At 32.0% G+C, this 27,128-nt stretch overlaps 2 protein-coding genes across 7 annotated transcripts in view; both read left to right on the top strand.

The window, feature by feature from the left end:
- The window catches only part of LOC108905853, a 48,115-nt gene extending 27,140 nt beyond the window's left edge, over positions 1-20,975 (top strand). Inside the window, exons 14-17 of one of the 6 annotated variants that reach the window (XM_018708890.2) lie at positions 2,046-2,195; positions 2,249-2,432; positions 6,920-6,967; positions 20,612-20,975. In XM_018708890.2, the coding sequence (XP_018564406.1) occupies positions 2,046-2,195; positions 2,249-2,432; positions 6,920-6,967; positions 20,612-20,797 (568 nt within the window). In that variant the 3' untranslated portion in view covers positions 20,798-20,975. Of the gene's footprint in view, positions 1-2,045; positions 2,196-2,248; positions 2,457-6,919; positions 6,968-10,740; positions 11,246-20,611 lie in introns of those variants that run through there. The other 5 variants (XM_018708889.2, XM_018708895.2, XM_018708893.2 and 2 more) reach the window with 5 other exon arrangements.
- Positions 20,976-23,465: 2,490 nt separating this feature from the next.
- Positions 23,466-24,763, top strand: LOC108905831 (protein BCCIP homolog). Its single transcript, XM_018708860.1, has 4 exons — positions 23,466-23,660; positions 23,804-24,064; positions 24,118-24,394; positions 24,448-24,763. Exons 1-4 carry the CDS (start codon positions 23,559-23,561, stop codon positions 24,660-24,662), a joined length of 855 nt encoding a protein of 284 aa, XP_018564376.1. The 5' UTR covers positions 23,466-23,558; the 3' UTR covers positions 24,663-24,763.
- Positions 24,764-27,128: the final 2,365 nt, after the last annotated feature.

Raw genomic sequence — 27,128 nt, 5'->3', positions numbered from 1 at the left:
ACTAATTGATCAATCGATCTGTTTTTTTTTAAAGAAGCGTCTTTCCAAGAACTTTTAAAACCTGCTTTAAAAAATTTGATTTGATTGAATATTCACAAAGTTCTAATTGTTTATAAGTACAAAAATTCGACCAATGTTTAAACAAGCGCCAGAGCTCTCCTAATTGACGGATTCGAATTTTTCAAAAAAAGTTTGAAAGCTTGAGAGCCCTTCTATATGTGATTAAATTTTCAAGTATCTAAGGGCCTTGGTTTTTGCTGTGCAAAATTTTGAAAATTTGCAATTTTTTTTTCAAAATCTGGATTGCAAAATTATTATGCAAAATCTATCGAACCGATTTTGATGAAATTTGGTGTGATGATTCTACATAACATGAAGTTTTCTTGAGCCAAGTATAAAGGTCCTACACCCAATTTAAATACACCAAAAAAATTCCCTAAAAAGTATTGTTTTTTAACCCCATTTTTGTGATTTTTTCGATTTTTACCATAATAATCATGATTCATTCGATTTGTAACCAGTCATGTATTGTAAAAAATTTAATTACAAACATTTTTTTCCTCTTCCATTTTCGCCTAAAATCAACTCTTGAAAAGATACATAATTAAATAGGAAGAAAAATATGACATTTTTCGAATTTTTTAACATATTGTGCCGCCAAAAGTTAAGCCCACGTTTATTTTTATGCCCATAGAAAAATTTTCATTTCTAGTGATATTTGAAAGCCAAAAAGCCAAAAATCTCCGTGGATATACGATTCACCCAAATATGGCTTTTTGAAACAGATACCGTCTGGACTGATAGTGATTTAACTTCATCTATTGCGAAGAGATTAAGTGAAAAACATATTATCTTTCAATTATTTAATTTTATTTAAAAATTACAGTAAATGTTCAAATTGTATATTGCCTTCCCTGATGCAGGCTCTGCACCTTCCTATGAATGCCCTTTTTTGTTAAATAAGAACTACTATTGCTAGTTAAAAATTCTGATAAGCATGTGATAAGAACACAATTCAAAAATATTACGCAAAATAACTGAAAGATAATACGTTCTCTTGTGGCCGTAATGATCAATAAAGTATTCTATGGTGGAAATTTCGAAAAAAAAACAAGTAACTGAAAAACGAAGGCACTTTGTACTAAGATAAAAGTCGATTTTCTGAACAACCCTAGGGTTCCCCATCACCAGTTAAAAGGTTATCCATTATTTACCGGACACCCTGTATATTAAGCGTATTTAAACCGATTATTATTAATAAAGCGGAAAAGGGGAAAGCGTGCAGTCCCAGTGACAATTTTTGCGGATATCTCTTATCCAATGCCAAGAATCGGCCTTGTCCATATCACCAAAAAAAAAGAGCGCAAGAAATAAAATATTTTTGAGACAAAATAAAAATCGTATTTAAGTAAGTTGTTGATGGGCAACATAATTTACACTTTTATTTTACATTGATTTAATTTTAAATAGGAACAATTACAAAACAACTTGTTTTAATTTTTCTATCAAACTTGGTAAGAGGGTATTAAATAAAATACTTTTTATTAAAAACTTGAAATTATTTGAAAAAATAATTCAAACGTGTCAAATTAGTATTTTTATTTATTTTTTATTTTGTACATTATAAAGCAGCAAAAATTATTATTTTAAAACATAAATAAATAAATATTTTATATAGTAGTTATATTTTAGAGTATCTGTATTTTTTTTAAATTAGTTGTGGGATGTTTTCTAATTATTATTTTAATTACTATATCTGGCTATTCCTATCCTGTAATTGAGATGAACATCTTGGCATTATTACCAGTACCTCTCCATAAAAATTAGTTGCCACAATTGCTATAAGCTTCGCTCGAAAAAATTCCCTATACCAATTGCAACAACCGAGTCACTAATGCGCATGGTTACGAATATATATGGTTTGAGTAGCCTGATTAACTATTCAAGCGAATTAATCTGTCTGGAGCAATTTGAGTCCTATAAATTTTTAGCGAATAAACTCGTCTGGAGCAGTGAAAGGGTTAAACAAGTAATTATTGTTTTAGAAAATGTTGGAAATGCAGCACCAGCTTCTTCAAGGAGGAAGGGTGCAACAAGATGACATGCTCGTGTGGGGCAAGCATGTGCTACATCTGCCAACAGCCCGTGAAGGATTACTCCCATTTCAATGGGATTGGCGGCGACAAATACCAACTGTAAGCTGTTGCATGTCGTTTAAAGTTTGTATATGACAACATTTCGTTTATAGGTGCCCGTTGTACAGCGACACTAACATGGTGAACCAGCAGAACGTTGCGGGCGCGGCGGCGGCCGCCAAGGCCGAAATCGATCCGTCAAAACTGAAAGTGGACCCGACTGTGGGCATAACAGACCATTACAAGGACAGGGCCAAGAAGCTGCCCCGAGAGCCCCACATGGAAGTACTCCACCAAGTAAGACGACATGCTAATCAACTCGTGAGTTTAATTTGTTTGTAAATTTTTTCATAGAAAAAATTGTACTTAACTGATGACAAAATACATAAAACTTTAATGATGGTTGGTCCACTTTGCGATATCTAGTGTTGTCGATTATCAAATATACATAGCCTTCATAAATGTTTGCAAGCCACGTGAGCGCTGAGCTTAAGCAACCCAACATTGCACGATTGGTACTGATAACGAAAAATCTCTAAATCTTGTCACCAATATCGATGAATCGTTTACTGTGAACAATGACAAACTGTTACGTCTACGCTCGAGATAATGCGATCGTTGATTGGTTGAATAGAATCTCGTAAAAAATTACACCAACCACAACCGGTGAAACGGAACGTTGTATTTAACTGTAACCTTGATATTATTTTAATCATTTTTAATTTTACCGAAATTTAATGGCCAACATAAAGGAAATAAAATTACTGGTCGCGTGGCTTGTAATCATTTATGAAGGCTCTGTATTTTCGGAAAAGCTTTATTTTCGAGACGTAGATGGTCAAAATCGATTTGGAATGTAGTCTGTAATTTATTTATAATTCTGTGGATTGCTTGAACTCTTTAGGAAGAAGGGAATTCATAAAATCCTTAATATTAATTTTACAATGAGCAATAAATATTTTTTCTTCAAAATTTCATCCAAATTACATTGATAGGGTACAGAACGTAACTTGGATCTTACGTGAGTTAATAGCCAATTTAAATTGGTAAATAAGTACATATTTACTATTTGCAATGGATCACACTATATGCTGGGTGTTAAAAAAATGTCGACAAACTTTAAACCAAACATGAGTCCATAGATCGATAGTTTTCAATATACAAGGTGTTTTTAAACGAAGTAGCAAAAATAGTACCAGTGAATGTAGAGCCAAAAATAAGAGGATTGAAGTAAAAATACCTTATATGAAAGTTGCACCCCTGAGGCGATATACCCTCTTCAAGGAGAGATTGAAATTCACATTTTAATTTTTTTCTTTAACATGAGGAATGCTAGAGACACGAAACTTGGTATGAGCATCCTACTAATGAAGAGACAACTTGTCAATATTTGTTCGATCATTGGCGTATTTTATAAAGGAGTGAAACAGTCAACCCCATTGCAATATTTTATTAGAAATTGTTTATACGAAGTAAATTATTTATTTAAAAATATTTATTGGGAAGACTGATTTATTGCGCGACTTTTTTACATCTTGTAATTTTTCGATAAAACCGATAATTTTCTAGTAAAACAATTAGATGCGATTCACTAGAGGAGTAATTGCGAAAATTTTTAAAAATAAAGCAGGCGGATGTCAACAAATAAATTGTTATTTATCATATTAATAAATTGACACTTTCTGTCAATCAATAATTAGTACCAATTGATTAATTTATTATCAGAATAATTATGGCAAATAATATTTATACCAATGACGAATATGTCGACATGCTCCAAGTGTCTTCGAATCCAGAAAAAATACTAACGCTGCAGTAAGATTATACCACCAAATATATCCAAACCGACCGATTCCTCATAGACAAACATTGGCCTCAGTAAAAAGAAGGCTTTGCGAAACTGGTAAAATTCAGCCCAATCGTGAGTGTGTCGGAAAAGGTGTAATGTCCGAGCTGTTGAAACTGAGGAAGCTATACTGGAACTTCAAGAACAAGACTGTGGTACAAGCACAAGACAGGTATCTAAGCAACTGCAAGTTTCACAGTCTCGTGTGGAATGTAGCTCATGAAAATATTTATACCCTTTTCTCCATCAACCCGTGCAAGAACTGAATGACTCTGATTTACCTAACCACGTGGATTTTTGTCAATGGTACATTAATTGTATTTCCAGGCATGACTTAAATTTCCTAATGAATATACTTTTCACCAATGAAGCAAATTTTCCTAGAGTAGGTGCAGTAAACCTTTATAATGTTCATTCATGGTCGGATGAAAATACTCGTGAAATATTTGTTTCAAGATGTCAACATAATTTCAGTTTAAACGTTTGCATGGAAATTGTAGGAAATACTCTAGTAGGTCCTTTTATTCTTCCACACAGGCTTGGAGCGGTCGAGTATCTTAGATTTTTGAACGAAGGATGTACCCCTCACTACACGTCAAGTGATGTGGTATATGCACGATGCACATAGTACACTTGCTGTTATAGAATGGTTAAATTTAGATTACCTGAATCGCTGGATTGGTCATGGTCGTGATGTCCCTGTTTGTTGGCCTGCACGTTCACCTGACCTAATGCCTATCGATTTCTTTTTGTGGGGACACATAAAAAGCATTGTTTATGCCACTCCTGTTGCCTCCTGAGAAGAACTACGCTTAAGAATATTTCAGGCAGCAGATGACCTTTTCAATAACCAATAACTGTTTGTGTGAGTGTGTTATAACTTCAACAGACGTATTAAGTTATGCTTGCAGCAAAATGGAAATTATTTTGAGAATATTCTTTAAATTTAATTTTGCATTTCTTGTTTTTCGTTTTTATTAAATTTTATTTCAAATAAATAACTTTACCTAATACATGTCCTGTAGTCATAAGTCATCAAACATTTTTTATTAATTAATAGCAAATTATTCTTATTATTATTAAATTACCAGCTTATTGACAGAAAGTGACAATTTATTAATATGATAAATAACAATTTATATGTTATGACTTCCGCCTACTTTATTTTTACAAATTTTTGCAATTACCCCTTTAGTGAATGATGACGCATCTAATTTTTTTACTAGAAAACTATCGGTTTTATCGAAAAATTACAAGAGGTAAAAAAGTTGCGCAATAAATCAGTCTTCCCAATAAATATTTTTAAATAAATATTTTACTTCATATAAACAATTTCTAATAAAATATTGCAATGGGGTTGACTGTTTCACTCTTTTCTAAAATACGCCAGTGATCGAACAAATATCGAAAAGTTGTCTCTTTATTAGTAGGATGCTTATACCAAGTTTCGTATCTCTAGCATTCCTCATGTTAAAGAAAAAAATTAAATGTGAATTTCAATCCCCTCCTTTAAGAGAGTATATCGCCTCAGGGGTGCACCTTTCATATAAGGTATTTTGACTTCAATCCTCTTATATTTGGCTCTACATTCACTGGTACCATTTTTGCTACTTCATTTAAAAACACCCTGTAGAGGTTATAAAAATATCTAGCATATTTTTATTGCAATACGCTGCATCTAAAAAAGTATTGATTTACGGACCCCTGTTCAACCTTTTTGGCCTAAAATCACTTAATAAATCGCCCCTTAAAAATTGTCTATCTACGTAATTTACACGCTATATTTTATATTCAAGAAAGGTTTCATGTAAATTAGTACGGTCATATTTTATTCCAATAAGTTGCTGATATCTCATATTTATTCTTTTTAATATAAAGAGTGTCTCTTAATTCACGCAAGAAGTAATTTTGATAGAAAACAGGTGTTTAGTTAAAAATTGTTAATTTTTTATTGATTCATAAAGCAGCATATCGTGTAAATGGGCTCCACCGTTTTGCTGGTATATCACATTCTTTTGTCGAAATTTTATATGATTGTTTAGCATAAATGCAGATGAATTTCGTTGATACAGCGCTACCAGGAAATGACTCGTGCAGTAAATGAATTGTTTCTTGGGGTGTATGGTATGTGGCACCGTCTTGTTGAAACCACATGTCGTCTACATCCATGTCTTGTAATTTAGTCACAAAAAACTGGATCACCATGTCGCAGTAGTGGCACCATTAACTGTTATTGCCTGGCCAGCCACATTTTTTAAAAAAATTGGTCCAATGATGCCTCCAGTCCAGAATCAGCACCAAACAGTAACACATTTTTGTTGCATTTGTTTTTCAACAATCACTCGTGGATTTTCTGAACCTCAAATGTGACAATTTTGTCAATTAACGAAGTCATCAAGATAATGATTTTGTTCTAAAAATCAGCATCCACTTGTTCCATAATCTATTCTACAAACTCTATTCACTCTGCATAGTCAGTAGGCTTCAGTTCTTGATTCAATTGAACTTTGTGAGCATGAAGCAGCAAATCTTTTGTGAAAATGAACTGTAAGGAGCTTCTCGAAATGTCCATTTTCTTGACCGGTGCCGAATTAATGTTCCTGGATTCTCAGCAACACTATCACGAACTGTTTCGATGTTGTGTGTTAAACGACTTGTTGAAAGGCGGACAAAGTGTTTAATTGATCCGGTCTCCTGAATTTTTCACAGTTGATGAAGTTAAATCACTATTCAGACGATATGCTGCCAAACCTCTGATGGCGCAAAATTCAAATCTTGCGAGAATTTTGGGACACCTGATATTCATATTCATGCAAAAAATCAATTTAGAGTTTTCACAGTTTTTATACATGAATGTGGCTGATTTTATAAAAGATCTAAATATATAATAATAGCAAAAGACTTCAATTTTATCCTTTAAATTCTTTTTTTAAAAAAGGGTCATCATCGCCATGGTCACCACCGACCCCGTCACCGTTTGGAACAGGTATTTTAACTTTGCAGATAACATAGTTTGTATTGCATGAAAATCCTAGCCCGAATTGTTTCAGTGTGCTTGAAAGTATCAAATAGATTTAGAAATTTGATTTTTAATACACTAAAATAGCAACCTTTTCGAATTGTATGCGATTGCTATAGAAATGGTGTTTGATAGTGCTGCTTTTAGCCGCTTGTGAAGTCTTTCATTTTATGCGAGTTTTGTTCAATCGATGCAAATTAATACAGCAATTCTAATACAGCGTGTTTTTAAAAGAAGGAGCACAAATGGTACCAGTGAATCTACAGCTAAAAAGGACACGTTTTGCAAAAAATTGCCTTAGTTAAATGTTCACCCCTTAGGAGATACAGCCTCTCAAAGTTTCCAAAAAAAATATTTGAAAACCAGAAAAGGTATAACAGTAAAATGTTAGAACTTTTTTGTTTGACAAATATTGGATATTCCAAAATACATGTCAGATAGCCTTGTTTATTTTAAAACTTTTACCTTTTTTGCTTTAAAACTAATCGGTTATTAACAAAAAAAAATTTAATTCATTATCATTCGCATTACAGCTAGCACGATTACATCTAAGAAATACATATTCAAGTAAGCGTCATGCTAATTTCTATCATTAGATTTAGATGTCTCTAGTGGTAGTGTACATTCTTCTTGCTGAGGCTCAGTTTATCTGACATTCAAAAAATACTTGCAGCACGTCAATATATTCATCATTAGTAAAATTGTTTGCCGTAATTCTTCCTGTTATCGTAAAAAAATCAAATTATTGAGTGGTAAGTACAAGGAAACACTCAAAAAGTCACAAAAGATATATCTATTAGCAACATAGCCACCTACTAAAATATTTCTTATTTGCAATGAGCAGTAATGGATAATGAACTTATTTTTTTTGTTAATAAATTGTTACGTTTAAAGCAAAAAAATTAAGAGGTAAAAGTTTTAAAATAAACCAGGGTATCTGACACGTATTTTTTAATAATCTATTTTTGTTAAACAATTAAAGTTGTAGCTAAAAATTATTTAGGGGATGTTTATTTCAATGGGCAGAAATTATCTAAAAATTGTTGCATTAGCAGAAAATTTGTGTAAAATTTAACTAATACCTTTTTCGGTTTTCAAATTACAGCCCCTATTACATTTTTTTGCATTTTTTTTGGAAATTTTGAGAGGCTGTGTCTCCTAAAGGGTGAACATTTTACTAAGGTCATTTAATGCAAAATGTGTTCTTTTTAGCTGTAGATTCACCAGTACCATTTGTGCTACTTCTTTAAAAACAACTTGTATGCGATAAAATTTTACATGAAATAAAAAATTTTTGACTACTGGTATAAATCTAGCCTAAAATTAAAAGAATGTTAGACTGCAGTTTATTTTTTATTGTTGTGAAGATTTCAACTAATGATGTTGCTTTGCTTGCTTTTAAATTTGATCTGCTTTATATTAGTATGCTATTTTTTATAAGTACAAGCGTTGCCTTTTATATTTTAGGAATAAAGAACAAATGCGCTTGAACCAATTTTAGAAACTTTTTCCATTTCGATTGAGGTATCTCCAAAAATGAATTTTGAACGCATCAACTGCTTCTTCAGGCATCAAAAAAGGTTAATCTCGTAATTTATTTTTGTTGTGTGGAAATAAAAAAGTCATTGAGGCCAAATCAGGACTGTAAGGCGGATGACTCATCAATTTAACATTTTCAGTTCTCAAAAAGTCTCTTGTTTGAGCCGATGTGTGAGTTCGCATTATCCTGGTGGAGAATGATGCATTTTCAGTATTTGGTTTTCCTTATTTTTTCGAAGACTTCTGGTAAACAAATGTTTCTGAACCATTCAGAATTGACTGTCTGACGTCGCACTAATGTTACCTTACAGCATATATTACGTGGAGGAAACAAGCTTATGGCGACAGTGTAGATGAGTGACAGAAAGAGAAAGAGATAGTTTAGGTATTATCTTGCTTTTTCAAGCAGGTACGGGATTGGCCCACTCTTCCACAACGATTAGAGAGAGAGAGCAAGTACCCAAACTACTATTCCTCTCCACAGCTTCTACACTTTTTAACATGTGATGCTGCCTCCATGTAGTATATGCTCTAAGAATGTTAATTTTTTTCAAAAAAAAACAGGTGACCATTTGCTTAGAAGTGCTCATTTTGAAAGACCCATACAGTCGACCGCTGTTTACTTTCGGGCTCATACGCATAGATCAATGATTCGTCACCTGTTACGATGTTATAAACGTGTTTTGACGCACTGCCATCATATTTCTTGAGCATTTCTTTCGACCAATCAACATGAGCATTTTTTGAACATTTGTCAAATTATGTGAAATCCAACCCGAGCAAATTTTTTTTGCGGCCTAATGTTCGTGCAATATTGAATATAATGCTGGTTCCATTAATGTCCAAATATACCTCAATCTCACAAGTCACATGATGATCTTCCAATATCAGTTCATGCACTGCATCAATGTTTTCTGGATCAATAACTAATTTTGGATGACCTTCATTTGTCAGTGATCAAACCACAACCACGATTGAATTCCGTAAGTATTTTCTTAGGTCAAACTTTACGGTAGGAACATTGATTGTCAGATGGCAGCACCAGGATCATGTATTCCTGAAATGTAATAGGCAACCCCTCTCATAAATTATTGTGTAATTTACTGCTATTAACTTACTGATTGCTTTAAAAGTATTACTTTAATATTTACTGCATTGTATTATTTTTCTCTTGTCTGCCTGGAGAATAACTAGTCGTTATAAGTATAATAAGAAATTGTTCACATACTGTTCATAAATAGATGATGGGTCAAACAACACCCGAGTCTTATTTAGGTTCTATTCAAACCCTACAGCAGTGTTGAAATCTATTCAGCAAGAAGTTATGTTCTTTTAACAAAGTCCAAGAGCTTCCTTGCCGAGACTTTTCTCAGTTCCAAAAAGGGTTTTCCCAGGAATGTCATTCTACTACCTGCAAATCCTGACCACTCTCCCATTATATACAGAGAAGTTTCAACTTCTAAGTCATATCTTCGGTAGACCTGACGGTCCTTATCTTGTGTAGATGTTTCCTAAAGTGACAGTGTCCCGTTATAACTTCTATCACTTTCTTTAGCAAATTTTATTCAAGCTCACCAACTCATTTGTTGTTTTCTATAAGAGATACTCCATAAGTTACTTCGCATGACTTTTTCTTGGACTTGAAGCCCAGTATTTCCTATGTTCAGTCTATTTGTTAGAGCCTCCCTGACCACACTGGGAGATGTGTCACAGAAGGGCTCTGGACCAAGTCTTGTTTCAGTTCCCTTCCTAACAAGGTCCTCCGGTTTCTTATTTCTGTTAACACCTTTGTGTCCTTGCACCCAACATAATCTAATTGTATTTGTAGTAGTCAGTTCAGTCAATATTTACAATACCTAGATTTAATGAGAGCCTATCTATCGCACACAACAGATGGTGTTTCGAGATTTGTAATTGCAAAAAAAACTACTACACAAGTTTTTTTTTCTAAAGTTGGCTGAATATTTTCTGAGCAGACTTGTCATAAATTTTTCCAAATGACACTAAAAAATCACGGCCGTCATCTTTCTGGTGATCATCTTGTCTGGCATATCTCTTAGTACCTTGTGACTTTTAGTTGAGTAGTGTTCTTTGCATGTTAATAATTTAGTGTAGTGTGTGTTCATCTAGTACGACACAGTAGGTTAACCTCAATATCACACTACTCGTTAACTTGTAATTTTATAATTTTTCTTTTTTAGAGAAGACAAGAACTTCTGATGAATTTATTCAACGCTCAGCACTGAGTGTACATCGATTTCAATTTTCATGTTTGGAAAACGTTTTTATATATAGTGACATTATTTATAGATTTCCTCGTGGATTCAAATTATTGTTCAAATTCATGCGAGATTTAATGTAGGATTTTATATTTTTACATTCTCAGAGGGATGAAAAGAAAAGGGACTCTCGGTTGATATTAAATACGTACATCAATTTTTTTAGTGTGGTAAAAATGACAAAATTTCATCTCACAAGATTTAGATGTCTTTTTATTTTCATTTTGTTGTTAATTTCTTTGAGTCGCGATTTTTTTGAATTTTGAAATATTTATGTAGAAAATAGTCAGTATGTACTTCATGTTTGTGTTAACACAACAGTAAAAAAAAGTTATTTTAATGCTGGCCAGTCGAGGACCAAAAAATATGTTCTTATTTTGGTAAACTTAATTTAAAATTGAATTAGTAATAAAACTACAGTAATGCACTATATCTATTTTTTATTACCTGATGATTAAGTTTAGTTTTTATCGCTGTAAAAAGTTATGTAATATTAGTTTATATTTATGCCATATTATAACTTCAATGAAAATAAGATTGTTAGTTAAAATATGAGGTGCCATGTATATGATAATATAAACGTATTGGCAAAATAGCATACATCTTTATTTTATAATTTTTTGATCGAGCGGACAGATCCGGTATTTAAATCAATTAAAATATTTTTTGCAATATAGGTTCAGGAAATTACAATATACAGGGTGTTTGGTAAGTCGATGCATTCCTTTCAGAAGGTTGTAGTACAAGTGATTTGTGATATATTTCCTTAATATACCATATTCCGAAAACGCTTAGTTTCCGATCTACAGGGTGTTAAAGTTTTAATAAAAAAATGCAAATTTAAAAATATTGCGGAAACCGCTCAGAATATTTTAATACACGGTTTACGATAAAAATATTGTTTTCAGTTTAACCAGTGGCGTGCGCACAAAGACATCTGGACATTTTTAAAGAAAAAAATGCTATTCTATTTTTTCTTAAGATAAAAATTATTCCTTGTTCAATTTGGAAAAGAAAAGGTATCTTGACTGTTTTTCTTATGACACACCGTTTTCGAGTAAATAAATCAAAATCGATTTATTGCATGGCATAATCCGGTTTTAATAATTTGAAAAATAGCAGAAATTATGCATTCAGTTTTTTTTGTATTAATTTTATTACAAAAAATTATTCTCACAGTTAACATCAGTCTAAAAAAAATTATCAGTATTTAGATTCACTATCTTAAACAGAAATTAGCAGATTGGCTGTGCACTCGTTTTTGTTATTGTTTGACAAAATTAATAATAGCTGTCACTTTAGTAATAACGTAATAATAAAATTAGTAGATACAAAAAAACTAAATGCATAATTTCTGCTATTTTTCAAATTATTGAAACCGGATTACGCCATGCAATAAATCAATTTTAATTTTTTGACTTGAAAACGGTACATCATAAGAAAAACAGACAAGATACCTTTTCTCTTTCAAATTGAACAAGGAATTCAAAAATAATTTTTATTATAATTAAAATATCCAGACATGCCTGTGCGCACACCACTGGTGAAACTGAAAACAAAATTTTTATCGTAAAAGTGTATTGTTGATACTTGTCAAAGCCTGTAAAATTTCATTAAAATATTCTGAGCGATTTCCGCAATATTTTTAAATTTGCATTTTTTTATTAAAACTTTAACACCCTGTAGATCGGAAACTAAGCATTTTCGGAATATGGTATATTAAGGAAATATATCACAAATTTCTTGTACTATAACCACCTGCAAGGAATGCATCGACTTACCAAACACCCCTGTATTGTTTTGATGTTTGAAGGAAATTTCAAAAAAGTCCTAAGAGTCATTTTTGTAATAATAATAATAATATTAACTTTAGCTTTTTGGTTATTTTACTTCAGCCTATTTCTGCTACTACGTCTAAACACCGTCGCCAGGAGACGAGCAATGCTCAAGCTGCAAATTTTTCTGAACCCCTACTTTGTCGTGGGGTAGGGATCTTTTACTTACCTACCATTGTTTAGACAAGAGACTAACGGTTTTACATCCCTTTCGAGAGATGGCATGTCTTCTTATACAAACCTTGCCTAAATTTGTATAGCTTCTGTGAATACACTGTCGTACAGGCCACTAGAACTTGGACGAACTTTGCGAACCTTTCCCAGAATGTCACCCATCCTAGTACTAACCGTATTCAGCATTGATTGACTTTTCATATCAAAAACATGAATACCAAATCGCTAGACGTAAAATAAACAATAAGCAAAAAGGCCAATTTAATTTTTTTTTAAACTTTTTATTTAACTTTTTTATGAATATGACTCTAAGCCCGAGACAAATAATTTAAAAAACTTTTCTCAAAAGGTAAATACTTTTGTCTCATTTCTTTCACATATTGTACTTAATATTGTTCTTTGATACCGATCTGTCCAATTTCTTGTTGTGTAGGTTTATTAAAAACAAAAGAATGTTTTTTTATGTAGTGGTACAGGCTCATATTTTTACGTTAGTTTTGAAATGGGCTCTGTCCCAAAAATGTATTCATTTAGTCTAAACTTGCAACATATTGCGAAGTAGAAAAAAAAAATCTGTCACTTTGGAGCCAATTTTGTCTTATTTTCTGTTTACATATTTAATGTTCTCATGTGGTAGAATTTAAGGTTTATAGTTAGGTGTTATTACCACATAACTGTGATAAATGAAAGTTATTTTTTTATATTAATAAGCCTTAATAAATACATACTGTTTATATTCGCCTATTTTATTATAGGACGGCACGTAAGACCCACTTTGGTTTAAATAACGAATAACTGTTTTTTCTTGTAATATTCGATTTTTTTTTTATTATTTCGATATAAGTGTACCTTATATTTAGAAAATGACAGCAGGCCATCGAATGATATTGAGACTTTCCAATTTCACCTGACGCAACTCGTACACCAGAATTAAAGTATAGGGTTTAGGTAAATCAACCAAGAACCAGTTTAAGACTCTTATTCGATATAAATGAATTATTTTGAAATATTCCATTAACCGTGTGGCATCACATGAAGGTTGCCTTTTATATTTTGGGAATGAACAATCCTGGTGCTGCCCTCTGACAACCAACATCCCATCGTAAAGTTCGACTTTTTGTCGATATGCTTATACAGAACGTTTTGGCGTACAGGCACTATTTCTGTTGTTTACAGTGACTTGAAAAATTAACCTCGGCCCAAAAATGGAATTAAGTCATGAACATTTCCTTGCAATTATTTTTTTACAACTTTCGACATGGATTATCTCAACAACACTGCATCAATGAACTTAATTCACTTTTGGCGGTGAAGTACCACTGTAGATCGGTGGTCTACGGAATTCAATTAGCTGTGGTTCGCTCACTGGCGATTTTCGTGAAGGTCGTACTAAATCGGTTGTTCCAGAAAACATTGATGCTGAACATGAACATTTGACTGCCAAAAAAATTTGTTTGCATTCGATCCCATATAATTTAACAAACAACACTCAAAAAAAGGTTCAAAGGTCAAAATAAATGTTCAAGAAATATGATCGCGGTGCTTTTAAACATGTCTATGACATCATACAGGTAATGAATCATGGATCTATGTATGGAAAGTAAACAACATGCAGTGGACTGTGTGGTTCTTTCAAGATGAGCCAATAAAAGTTATTCGCGTACAAAGCACTTCTAAGGAAAGGCCATCCCACATTTCAAAAACAAATTATGGTCAACTTTTTGCGGTGCCTAAAGTAGCGGTTGATGCATTCAAAATGCATGCTTTTGGAGGTACCTCAATTGGAATGGAAAAAGTGCTTCGAAAATTAGTTCAAGTGCATGCAAAAGTGTATTGATCTTCATGAAGAATATTTTGAAAAACAATAAAGCCATGCACAGTACCGGCCCTTTGAAAGTGGACGACTCTTATAAGCAAATCATCTATAATTGGCCTTTGTGAAGCTGACTTGAAAATGTGACGTTCAAATCGGCTGTCATATCTTTAATGTGTGTCTATCATACTAGTTCTAGTGAGCAAAACAAATCCAAAATAGGTAGCAAATTATTTATTTTTCCAATACTGAAATATATTATACATTCTAACGGCCATTCATTCGCCGTCACCGAAATCTAATAATGAAACACTGTGTCGTCAGAAAAACGGGATTCGTATAATTAATATTTTTGTCTATAACACTTTGCAATCTACGTGGCATTGATAAAATTAATGTTCTAGTGCAGGGGTTAGCAAGTAATTTTAGGTGGGGTCCGGATACTTTTGAAAATTTTTAACAAGGTCCAGAAAATAAAATTCATATTTTTTACAATTTTTTTATTTTAATTCGGACTCAAATTTAATCTGCTTACTAACCATTAAGAACACAAAACACTCACACAATTGTAAAATACTAGAAAAAATGATAAGATTGGTACTCAAAATTAAAAAAACATTTTTTGAATAATTTATTTATACTTCCAAAAAATTTTTGGCAGTCCAGTATTTTACATTCCGCGGTCCGGACCTGGACCGTGGTCCGCCAGTTGCTGACCCCTGTTCTAGTGTAATCCTCAGTGATGTTTTCCCATGTGTTCTCAATTGCCTCCCAAAGTTCTTCGGCTTTAGCTGGACGGAAGTTTCTGCTATAGATTTTTTTCACCATATATCCCATGGCGTTCTCGATAGGATTGAGATCAGGGTATTGTGAGGGCCAAGGTAAAACATCAATGTTGTTATCAATGAACCATTCTAGCGCAACTCTTTAGGTGTAAATTGAACAATTATCCTGCTGGAAAGTAAAATTCTGTGGATACAGCATAGTCACGGATGGCAGCATAACTTTTTCCATTATGCGCACATAGCTTAGTCCAGTCCAGTGACACACTCTTTCAACCTCCAACAAACACCAGACCCTTGGCTAGCTTATCCAAGCCCAAACGTTAATGGAAAATCTTTCGCTGCGCTGTGTGGGTTTCACATAAGGCTCCGAATACCTTGTATTCTTGGTCAGTAAACACGGACAGAACCATCGGAGCAAGACTGAAAACTTTTCTCGTCCGAAAATATAGTATTCTCCCAGAAGTTGTCTGGTCTTCCTACAAATTGTCTTGCAAACTCTAACCTCTGTTCTTTATGCTGGGGAGTCAAAGCAACTTTATTTCTGGTCACATTATTCTTCAGCTCCGAATCTTTCACCCACTTCCTTGCAGTTCGCACTGATCCAGGAAAATTCTTCTCAAAGGAAGCCGGTACTGCCGTGTTGAAAGGATTTCTTCTTAGGTTGTCAAGGAATAGATTATCTTCTTCGACGGTGCTTACTTTTTGACGACCACCTCTGTGAACATAAGGCACGTTACCCACCGCATTCCATTTTTCTTTGAGTTTAAATATGCTGTTCTTTTTTTTAATCGGAACTGCCAATTTTCAAAATTCATAAGGCATTTTATTCTTGTTCAAAATCACCTTTTACACACATCGATGTTATTTTACACAAAAATTAAATTTTGAGCAATTATGAAAACTTGACATTTTAATGGCATGGATGTTAAAATGTATCTTTAAACTGAAAAATAAAAATTAGAATGTCCTATTGTTCCACTTTCATATTCAAAGTTTTTGCTTATGAAATTAGTCCAATTATTGCTATTTCACTGGTGTGATGTCGCTAACAGTAATGGAGTATAAATTAGATACTAGTGGTAAATAAACTTAGTTCAGAAAAAAATCGGTAGTCTAATCATTAGATAACAGATTTTAGGTTTCAACAGTAAGTAAATTATTTTGTTTATAAGACAGTATTTCCTTGTCTAATTTATTTTTGATAGAAGTGAAAGTGCTAGATGGTGACTCTCATGAAATCTTCGCCACCCTCATATTTCATATGGCATACACAAAAATGGTCAATAAGGATTTTGTTTGAGAGTTGCCCTCTAGCATTTCACTAGTAAATTTGATTGAATGCCTAAACGGCTCTTACACACGGGCGTTGTTTTGCCCATCGGTATTTTTACCGGTCGTTGAAAACCACGGGGAGAACCTTTCACATGGCATTGCATTCAAACGTTACTTTAGATGGGACGTAATGGGTAAAATTAATTTCCATGTTTCTGCGATTCATTTACTAGAGATGGCTGTGTAGCTACCAGTCCCGTATTTGTGACTACGGTCGGCGTATTCGCTGTTTCGTGTGTAAACCTATATAAGCTGCTATTCATTGAAGCTTGCCGATTGTTCAGAAAACCGAGTGGCGACCGCGTGCTTACCGTCCAAATTTTACTTTCGTCGGCAGCTGACTGTCAAAGTTGCTGACAACGCCTTTGTGTGGAAAGACACCGACCGTAGACACAAATACAGGACCGACAGCTACAGAGCTAGCTCTAGTAAATGAATCGCAGAAACACGGAAGTCAATTTTACCCATTACGTCCCATCTAAAGTAACATTTGAATGCAATGCCATGTGAAAGGATCTCCACGCGGTTTTCAACGACCATTAAATATACCGATCGACAAAATAACGCCCGTGTGTAAGAGCCGTAACTATTATGGTTTTAAATTGTCTCCCCCATATTTTTATATACATTCATAAGGACGATACTTCCTTAAAGGGGATAAGTAGATATCACATTTTTGCCGATATCTTTAAGACTTTTGAGATATTTTACTTAGGAGTAGTTTTAAAGGGTGACTCACTATTTCATCCCCAACATTTTTATTCTTATGCGTTTTAAAATTATTGATCCTCATACAAAAAAAAGGTAAACATATTTAAAACCAATAAATTAAACTGTTTTTGAGAAATTCGGGTCTACATATGAAGGTGAATTTAAAAATTTTTATATCGGTATTTACTAGGTCTGAATTAATTTTGACGGATTTGCAATAGATGTCATAACTTATGCTATATCGCATCGGACACTTCATTCATATCAAAGCTCCATCGTTAGGCTTTATTTTTTAATTTTTGTCATTTACGGGAAGTTTTACTTTTGTTTTAATTAAAGAAAAGTGCTGCTGAAGATCATCGAATGCTGTTGGAAACTTACGATGAACATATTCTATCGATAAAACCATGTGAGTACTGGTTTTGAGTTTTATAAGTGGTGATTTCAATACAGTTGACAAAGAACGCTCTGGTCAACCAAAAAGTTTGAAGATGAGGAGTTGGAAGCATTACTCGACTAAGATTCCACGTCAAACGCAAGATGAACTTGCTGAATCGTTGAATGTTAATCACACCAGTTTTCAAACGATTAAATGTACTAGGTATGATTCAAAAGCACAGAAATTGGGTGCCATACGAATTGAAGCCGAGAGACGTTAATTGCTTCAATGGCAAAAAAGAAAGGGGTTTTTGCATCGTATCGTCACTGACAATCAAAAATGGACAATCTATGATAATCCTAAGCGTAGAAAATCGTGGGGTTTGCCTGGTCACGCTGAAATGGGATGTTTTACCCCATCCGCCATATTCACCAGATATTGCTACATCAGATTATTACTTGTTCATGGAACACAGCCGGGCTAAGTAGCATTTCCAATCTTACGAAGATGCGAAAAATTAGTTTGATTGGCGGACAACAAGAAAAGATAAGTTGTAGACCAGGGTGGGTGGATCTGTTTTGAGGTGGATGTGTTGCAATCTATGCATTTTGGAAGAATATTGAAGAGGAAAAAAGGTTAAAATTGTTTAAATTTATTACCGATGTTGCAAAATAGCAATAATTGATGAAAAAAGGCAAAATAATCAGTTTTTTGGATATTTTTTTTAAATATTTTAATTGCTCTGAGGGCATTCTAATTTTGGTAAAAAAAACTTTAGAGTATAATAAAACACCAAATTTCATTAAAATCGGTTCGATAGTTTTTGGCAAAATTATTTGAAAATTTTTTTTCAAATTTTCAAAATGTTGCACACAGCCTCAAATAAAGCATCTAGATACTTGAAAATTTTTTTACATAGAAAAGACCCCTCAACCTTTCAAATGGTTTTTGAAAAATTGAAATCAGATGATTAGGACAGTCACAGTAAATTTTTTAAATTGACACCCTTTTTTGTAATTTTTAAACAATTAGATTACATTTATCAATTTGCAATTTAGTTTTTTTTCAAAAATTATAATTTTGGGGTATTATTTTTTCTTAATTTTATCTCTATTTAACAAAAAAATTAATTTCCAAATATTTTTTTTTTGCAATGTATGCATAGGGTAAAAGATACAGTATATTTAATGCATAAATAATAAACTTTGTTTATAACAAAATATGTGCAAATTAGAAAGTTGGCATTACGATATTCGAATTCCTTGGCTCGCGAGACATCGGATTAAAAGAAAAGATCTATTAGAAGCCGACATAATGCAATTTTTTCCGTACCTTCGCATTTTGAACCTCCGAATTCAGTCTCGGAGCGAAAGCCCCTCCCCCACTTTTCGTGTTTTGAGTCACTCCTCGCGCGTGCGAGCGACAGCTTTTTCGATGATTTATCTATGTTGCCTATAACTTATGGATATGAACATTTTTTTCAGCTTAGAACTCGAAAAAACAAAGCCACTAGATCAAAGGTTATTGCTAAATTGTTTATAAATTAACGGTAAATGCCGATAAACTTTGACTGTTTATATCTGGAGAACCAATAAACGGAATTTAACTTTTTTTTTTTTTTTAAAGAAGCGTCTTTCCGAGTAGGTACTTTAAAATTATAATTTTTGAAAAAAACTAAATTGCAAATTGATAAATGTAATCTAATTGTTTAAAAATTAATTTTTTACCAAAATTAGAATGCCCTCGCAGCTATTTTGCAACATCGGTAATAAATTTAAATTTCAAACTTTCAGTATATTGTGCAAAATTCAATTCTAAAACTTTTTTCCTCTTCAATATTCTTCCAAAATGCATAGGTTCCAAGATATAAGTAAAAAACTAAGATAAAATAGGTATTTTTTAAACATTTTTGCAATTTTGACAATGTTCCGGACCTCGCCCAGATCTAGGGATCTACACTTTTATTATGTGAGTTGTACTGAAGGTATTTTAGCAAAAATTTGTTTGCCCCCTCTTGCATCCAAGAAGTGGGATTATTCGACATATCCTGGTCTGTTGTTCTTTTGAAGCAGAATCTGTATGTTGCCAGAAAGATGGGAAAAAGTAGCTAGCGATAGACAATACTTTGAAAAATAATAATGTATACAATTTTTCACAATAAAGCCTTGCATTTACAAAAAATCCGTCAAAATTAATTCACAGTCCTAGTAGAGTATTAGTTTCCATTAAACAACATGGTACTTTACTTATTAATTTTTTTAAAGCCATAAACAACTAAACTATTAATTTGTTTTATGGAAATTGTTAGAAATGTGCAATTCACACGCGATCCGTGTTGAAAAAATGAGTACACTACAAATGCACTTGCATAATTATGTAAGTTCAAATTTCTGGAAAATGGTTTAGTTTATCAACATTAAACAGCCCTTTATTTCTCTAATTGTAAATAATTTTTTTAGAACAAGGTAAAAATCAATAAATACGGAATGAGATTGTAATAGTTATCCCCTAATACTGTATAAATTAGAGTCAAGATGTCCTAATCTGTTATCCACTTACACAAAAAAATTAATACAACCTGGTACTTTTGTTTCTTGATGAATCTGTTCTAAAAATATTGGGAGATAATCTAGGACTAACCCTTATAACTATTTAATCTTTATATGTTCTAATATATTAGCTTTTCTCTTTTTCATGCTTTTTGTAAATGTATTACATATTAGAAACTGCCTAAATATAAATTTCGTTTTCTATTAATTTTTAGATCAATCCTGCTGAACTTAACAGGGAACAACATCAGGCACAGATACGTATGTTAGAGGAAAGACGACATTTCGCACAAGGGATACGACAAATGTTAGTGGATTTACAGCATTTACAGCGAGAAAGATTTGGGCAAGAAATCAATGATATTGGTAATCAGCAAGGACTCCCGCAAAATCGTCATTGAAATATGCTCAACAATTAAATAACGTCCCTCTATATCCCTCTCTCTATATTATATATTATTTATATGCATTGTCTATATGATTTTAAGTGTGAAGTATTTTATTTTAAAGTGTGACATATTATTTTGTGTGATGAGTATTTAAAAAAAAACTATTTGTATCCGTTATTAAATAAAGTCAATCAAGAAGTAAAGTTTTACATATCTTTTCATATTAGTTCGTTTTTTATTTCAGGAGCAGGTTTTTCAAAGGAGACGTGGGGGCTAAACCTCTTTAAAGCATTCAAGTTCTTTTTATCACTGCTAATGCATAAGCAGCAATTCATATAGCAGATTTTACTAAAAATAATCAAACAATTAAAACAAAACCTAGTCTAGTCGAATAAAAAATGTGTAACTACCTATTTATACTCGCAAATTTTATTAAAAAGCATACCCTTACCATTTTCTCACATCTCTTGTATTTAATAAATATTGACAAAAGTTATTAAATGACACCGCAAAAAATAAAAAAAAATGGATTAAAAACAATACACAAAAAACAGTGACAATAATAATAGGATTTTCTACCATAAATGTAAAAGTCGATGACATGTTTATAGAACTTTCTTTAGTTAGAAAATTTCAATTTATAATTACATATTATATCTTCACATAAAACTAAGTTGGGAGACTAAACAAATTTTACTTTATACAGGGTGTCCCAGAATAACATACAACGGAAGACCACAGATTTGTGGACTTTAAAAAACACTGTATAACACTAAAGTGTGTAGATTGAAAGCAAAAGTCCACACTCCAAAAATAATCAAAATCGAATAATACGTATTCAAGTTATTAACAAAATTAAACAATTTTTTACGAACTTTGAGGCCATCTAGCGACCAAATGAAGCGATTTTGGATATAGGTGAATAGCTGAATATACACAAGCAGTTTTATCGACCGATTTGGCCGATTTATTGTTGAATTGCATAAATTGTAAAGACAAAACTGCTAGTTTGGGTCATCAAGAAAAATTAAAATACCAAAATTTTGGCAGATAAATTGTTGCCAAATAATTTAGAGCAATTATTTTGTTACGTACACTAACACAGTGATCAAACGGTAGATAAATCTGTCATGAATTATCGGGCGATATTTTGTAGAGCGTCATCTGCGTGTTAGTATACGTGTTGGAGGAAATATCTGCAAGATATGTTACGGTTTATTTCTCATTTAGAGATTGGTCACTAAAAATTAAAATATTAATACCCTGTATATATGTAGATATCTATAGTTAATAGCTCAGTAATATAATTCCTTAGTGAAACATAATTTTTATAGTTCGCGTTACTTTTGTTGGTAAAGTCTATTATCATTGAGGTGTTAAAAAAATAAATAAATAAAAAAAGGATAATTAGATTAAATTCTTCTGTAATATTTTTCGATTGTTTAGGATTACCAAAAGTGTACTTCCGATCTTCCTGGTATATGACTATGTCCTTTCCACAATCATATTCACAAATTAGTCAACTCTTGAAATAGTACCTCGAATAGAATTTATTCGTTTTTGTTCTAATAATCTTACCAAATTTAGAGATAAATCTTTGCGAGTGACACAGACGTAATGAATAAACTGTCAAATAAACTTTGTACAATAATTCGAATCAATAAAACTTTGCATTAGTGTCCTCTCTAAGATTTGACTGAAAGATTTTTCTTAATGATTTATCCGATGATTATTTGGTACAATTTATCGCCCCAATAAGTCTTTGCGTGTATATTCAGCTAATTAGTCTAAATCTGCCTATTTTGAGACCACAATTTGTGGTCTTACGTTGTACACGTTATTCTGGACACCCTGTAGGTATACATTTTGGAAAATAACCGACTGCAAATCAAAATAACATAAATTATTTAATTATTTTAAATATGGAATAAGGAGTGGCAAACAAAATTTTGTACATAAATAGAATATAGACATAACAATGAACTGTTAGGATTATGCATTTTAACAGTAAATCATAAATGTACATATAATCGTTATCTAAAATTGGCTATAATTTATTAAAATTCAAACTTACATTACCATCATTATATGGACATGAAAAGTGAGTGACTAAGTTTGTGGAACTTTTAAGGCCAATAATGTATAATAGATTATATTTTTTGTAGGCTTGTGCCAAAAAACTACCACTTATTTTACCACTCCGTTTCTGTACACTTTCTGGCTTTTAGTTAACATTATCATATATAGGGTAACATTTCCATAATTTTGCATTAAAGAAGATAAGTATTAATCTCACATTTTCTGAAATAAACCTTTTTTTTAACTATCGGAAAATCAATAATAATAATCGATAGTCGAGGTCATAACTATCGATAATTATCGATGATAATGAACTATCGATAGTTCTTGATCTCTAATGTGCAAAACTGGTTTAGCTTCGTTTCTTCCTAAAACATGAAGAAGTTTTGGTGGCAATTTATATTAATCACTATGCACATATACATAATAAAGTTCAGTGGAAAATTTAAGTAGATACTTGGAAAATACATAGTAAAAATATGTATGTTGAATGGGAAATAAAGTCCTCACTTTACTTTGCCACCCTGTTCTCAAGGATATAGTATTGTTGGTTGCCTAAATGAAGGTTAATAATATATTGAATATTCAGTATTACAGATTACAGCTGTTTCGCTGTTTGACTATTTTTTTAGAGTTGTCTCGAATCGTCAATGTGATATTAAGGTCTCATTTTACGTTCGAGTTTGAGTTAAAAATGGCTGGCCCTACAAAAAAATCGCGAAAGCCTGCAAAAGCAGAAGAATCTGATGAGTCCATGAGTGAAGAAAGTGAGTCTGGAACTTACCATGGCCAACAAGTAAGGTTATGTTTACTAAACACGTGTTTTTTAAATCCATGTATTCTGTTGTTAAAAAAAATTATATTATGTTGACTTTAAACGTAATTTTATAATATTTTTATAACATTTGTAAAAAATAAACGATAACCGCAACATTTCAGGAAATTCAAGCTACTTTCGAAGGACGAAATCCAGAGGGACAGGATTTCCATGGAATAAAACAGTTATTGCACCAGTTATTTCTTAAAGCGCACATAGACATTTCTCAGATGAGTGACATGTTGATTGCGCAACATGGCATAGGATCAGTCCTGAAACAAAGTTTTGGGGATGATGATGATGATAATGAAGATGACACAGATATTAGTGAAGAGAGTGATGTTTTTGGCATTACTAGTGTAATTAATTTAACATCTCATAAGGTGACATAACATATATGTTGAAATTTACGAATATTATTCCGTTTGTTTTTTAGGAGACTCCTTGTGTTCAACAGTTTTATGCTCTATTGGAAGAAATGAGTTCAAAGCACACCGATTCTGTTACTAAAGAAAATATAAAAAAGCTATTGGCCGAGTCAAAACTTGGATTCCTCGTAAATGAGAGATTTGTAAACATTCCAGCAAAAATATCGGCTGTAATGCTTAATTCACTGTACGAAGAAGTAGAGAGGATGAAGAAGAAGGACCCATCATATAATTTTGATCACTACATAATGATATCCAAGACTTGTCGACCTAAAGAAAACAAAGGTACATCACAAATAGTGTACTGTAGCTATTATTTTACTTATTTTAATTTTTAGATTCAGAGGAAATATTTTCCAATGATGAGGAAGAACTTGTCTCTAAAGCAGCCGATATCAGTTTTGAATTCAGCGTTGCTAATGAATCGGACACAGGGCTAGGTGGTAGGTGGTTGTCTGAAGATAAGCAAGTCGTGCCTTACAGGAGGATATTGATATTTAAAGCAGACAAATTAAAAAATATTGTGGCGCAAGTCACAGCTTTTGTCCAGTAATACCATATAATAAGAGTTAAAAAATGAACGTTAATCATGTTTTGTAATTTAGAATGCTACATTTATTTTACGTATTTTATAAATAAATTTTGTTTATAATAGTTTTTTTTTCGAGAAAATTTAGTTGGTTTAAAAATGTGAGTGCAGCAGACATGGAGGGGGGGAGAAGGCGCAAAGCACATTGTTAAAATTGTCCGGGGTGGATAAAAATATTAATTTTATTATTGTTTTATATTTTCTTATTTTAATTTTTACATTACACCACACGCACAAAGCCAATGAATAGGTAGGAAAAACAACTGACTAAAATTATGTAGATAAACTTATAAATATAGAAAAGTATTAACGTACAAATGAAAAATTTAAAAAAAACAAAAATGCTGATCAAAAATATAAATCAGCCCAGGCAGTTGCTCTTGGAAGATTTTCTTAAGGCTGGCGTTTTATAGACAAGAAATAGCACATTTAGAATGACAATGATAGAACAAGAAAATCCGTCATATAAAAATCTTGCAATACACAGATTTCTTTATTTTTTTGCAGAGAAAGATGCATTTGCACCAATGTAAGCATCGGAATGTACCTTTCCATTCTTGTCGAGAATTTTGTAAAAAGTACTTAATAAGTATGATTAATTCATGTATTAATAGTTTCATAAAAGCATTATGTGGGGTGTGATTATGTTTATAGTACTGTACCTACACAATTTTCTGTATATTCAACAGGGGCGTAATTGATAAATATAAAAAGTAAAAATATGTTTTATTTCCTTATTCTGAATGTATTGTTAGGTTGTAAACTGTCTTATACTCTGGAGAAAACTTGTATAATTGGCACAGTAAAGAGGTATTTCTAATTTGGTTAGATTTTCTAAAACCCTTGTCAAAGAAATGCTATAAATTCACTGAAAATTACGCATAAAAATGCCCCCATTAACATAGCATGATGAAAGATATCCAAAGTTTTGCCCACAAAAACAAACATATAATGGTGAAGATTTTAATAAAGTTGTTAACAAATTCAAATTTTGTTTAAGAGTTATCTATGAATTACATTTATGCCATATAGATAGTATTTTTTTAGAAGGAATCATCTAATCATAGAAACAGAAATAAAAATTTATTTATTCTAGGGACAAATTTACATTTGTATAGTATAAGTCAAACAGCAAACAATGTCTACAATTCTTCATAATAACAACGATAAAACTTAAATGATAAAATAAAGCAAATGCTAAACAAGAATTTGCTAAAATCAAACGAGCACACAATGAACAAATAGTATCAAATAATGAACAAATAATCAAAAATTATAACTAGAGCAAAAGTTTATAAAAACACATTCCATAATTATTATTTATCTAAAAGTATCCTCTGTTACATCTTCAATTAGATATGGTTCTACAACAATTATAATTTCGTCCTAATAATGATCTTAAGGTCTAATCTTTTTCAAATGTTTTGAAAGCAAGTTGTATATTTTTAAGCACTTATAAAAGTAGGTACCTACTTATTGTGATATAATAGTTGTCAGATTTAAACCACAGGAATATTTCACATGTTTATTATTTATTAATGTGAACATAAATATGAATTCCATACAAGGAAAGCTTGATCTAATTTAGGGAGAACAAATTGAACAATAATGATACCTACTGCTTTAGTTCCTGTTAATTGTTGCGAGTTGCTTAAAATAAAACCAAAACCAACCTGTATGCTTCCCTTAACTTTTTAATTCATTTAGTACACATCAAATGTAACACCAAGAATTTTTAAAATACTATATTTTCAAATTAAATTATCAATGGTATAATTATATATGTATAATAGCACCAGTTTTCCTAGTGAATTAAGTACATCGAATTATGGGTTGGGGAAGTTTGAATAAATTCACGGTTCATCAATGTAAACTTTAAAGTCACATACAAATACAACTGAATTAAGAAAATTTATATATCAAATAACACTGAGTTAGGTAATCCTGTTTTTAATCCCTACATAGATATTTTTCTTAAATTTTTGCTAAATAATTTTTTAGCACAAAATTTTCATAAGCTGTTTATGAAAAGCTCCAAATAAAATTTCAAAAAAACTGACCAGTCTGGAAGAAAATATACACATTTATACAAGTCTGGAACCGTTGCAAACGCTGATAGTGTCAGTTTTTCCATAGGTTCTATAGTTTTGGCACTAATTGAAAAAAAAAAAAAATTAAAGAGAGTAGGTACTCCTACATTAGCCATAAACAACCATTCAACTCTACAGGATGTAACAGCCACATTGCGACATCTTCAGAGTTAATTCCTGAGAGTTCTACGAATCTTCAAATAGTGAACTTGAACATAATTTTTTATCAATTAGGACTCAAGAATAATTGAAGATATAAACTTCAAAATTGGAACAGTCAGTTCTTTCATAAGTACATAGGTATATGAACTTTGATTAAAAAGTAACTTAATAATAACAT

This window comes from Anoplophora glabripennis, unplaced genomic scaffold, assembly GCF_000390285.2.
Source record: "Anoplophora glabripennis isolate ALB-LARVAE unplaced genomic scaffold, Agla_2.0 scaffold95, whole genome shotgun sequence".
In the NCBI taxonomy this organism is placed as follows: domain Eukaryota; kingdom Metazoa; phylum Arthropoda; class Insecta; order Coleoptera; family Cerambycidae; genus Anoplophora; species Anoplophora glabripennis.
This window is presented reverse-complemented; position numbering and strand designations above follow the sequence as displayed.

Excerpts from the sequence above, each read along its gene's own strand:
- LOC108905831 (XM_018708860.1), top strand. The coding sequence starts at position 23,559 with ATGGCTGGCCCTACAAAAAAATCGCGAAAGCCTGCAAAAGCAGAAGAA. Across the intron at positions 24,065-24,117 it reads TTAATTTAACATCTCATAAG|GAGACTCCTTGTGTTCAACA; the intron begins GTGACATAACAT and ends TTTGTTTTTTAG. Across the intron at positions 24,395-24,447 it reads TCGACCTAAAGAAAACAAAG|ATTCAGAGGAAATATTTTCC; the intron begins GTACATCACAAA and ends TTTAATTTTTAG.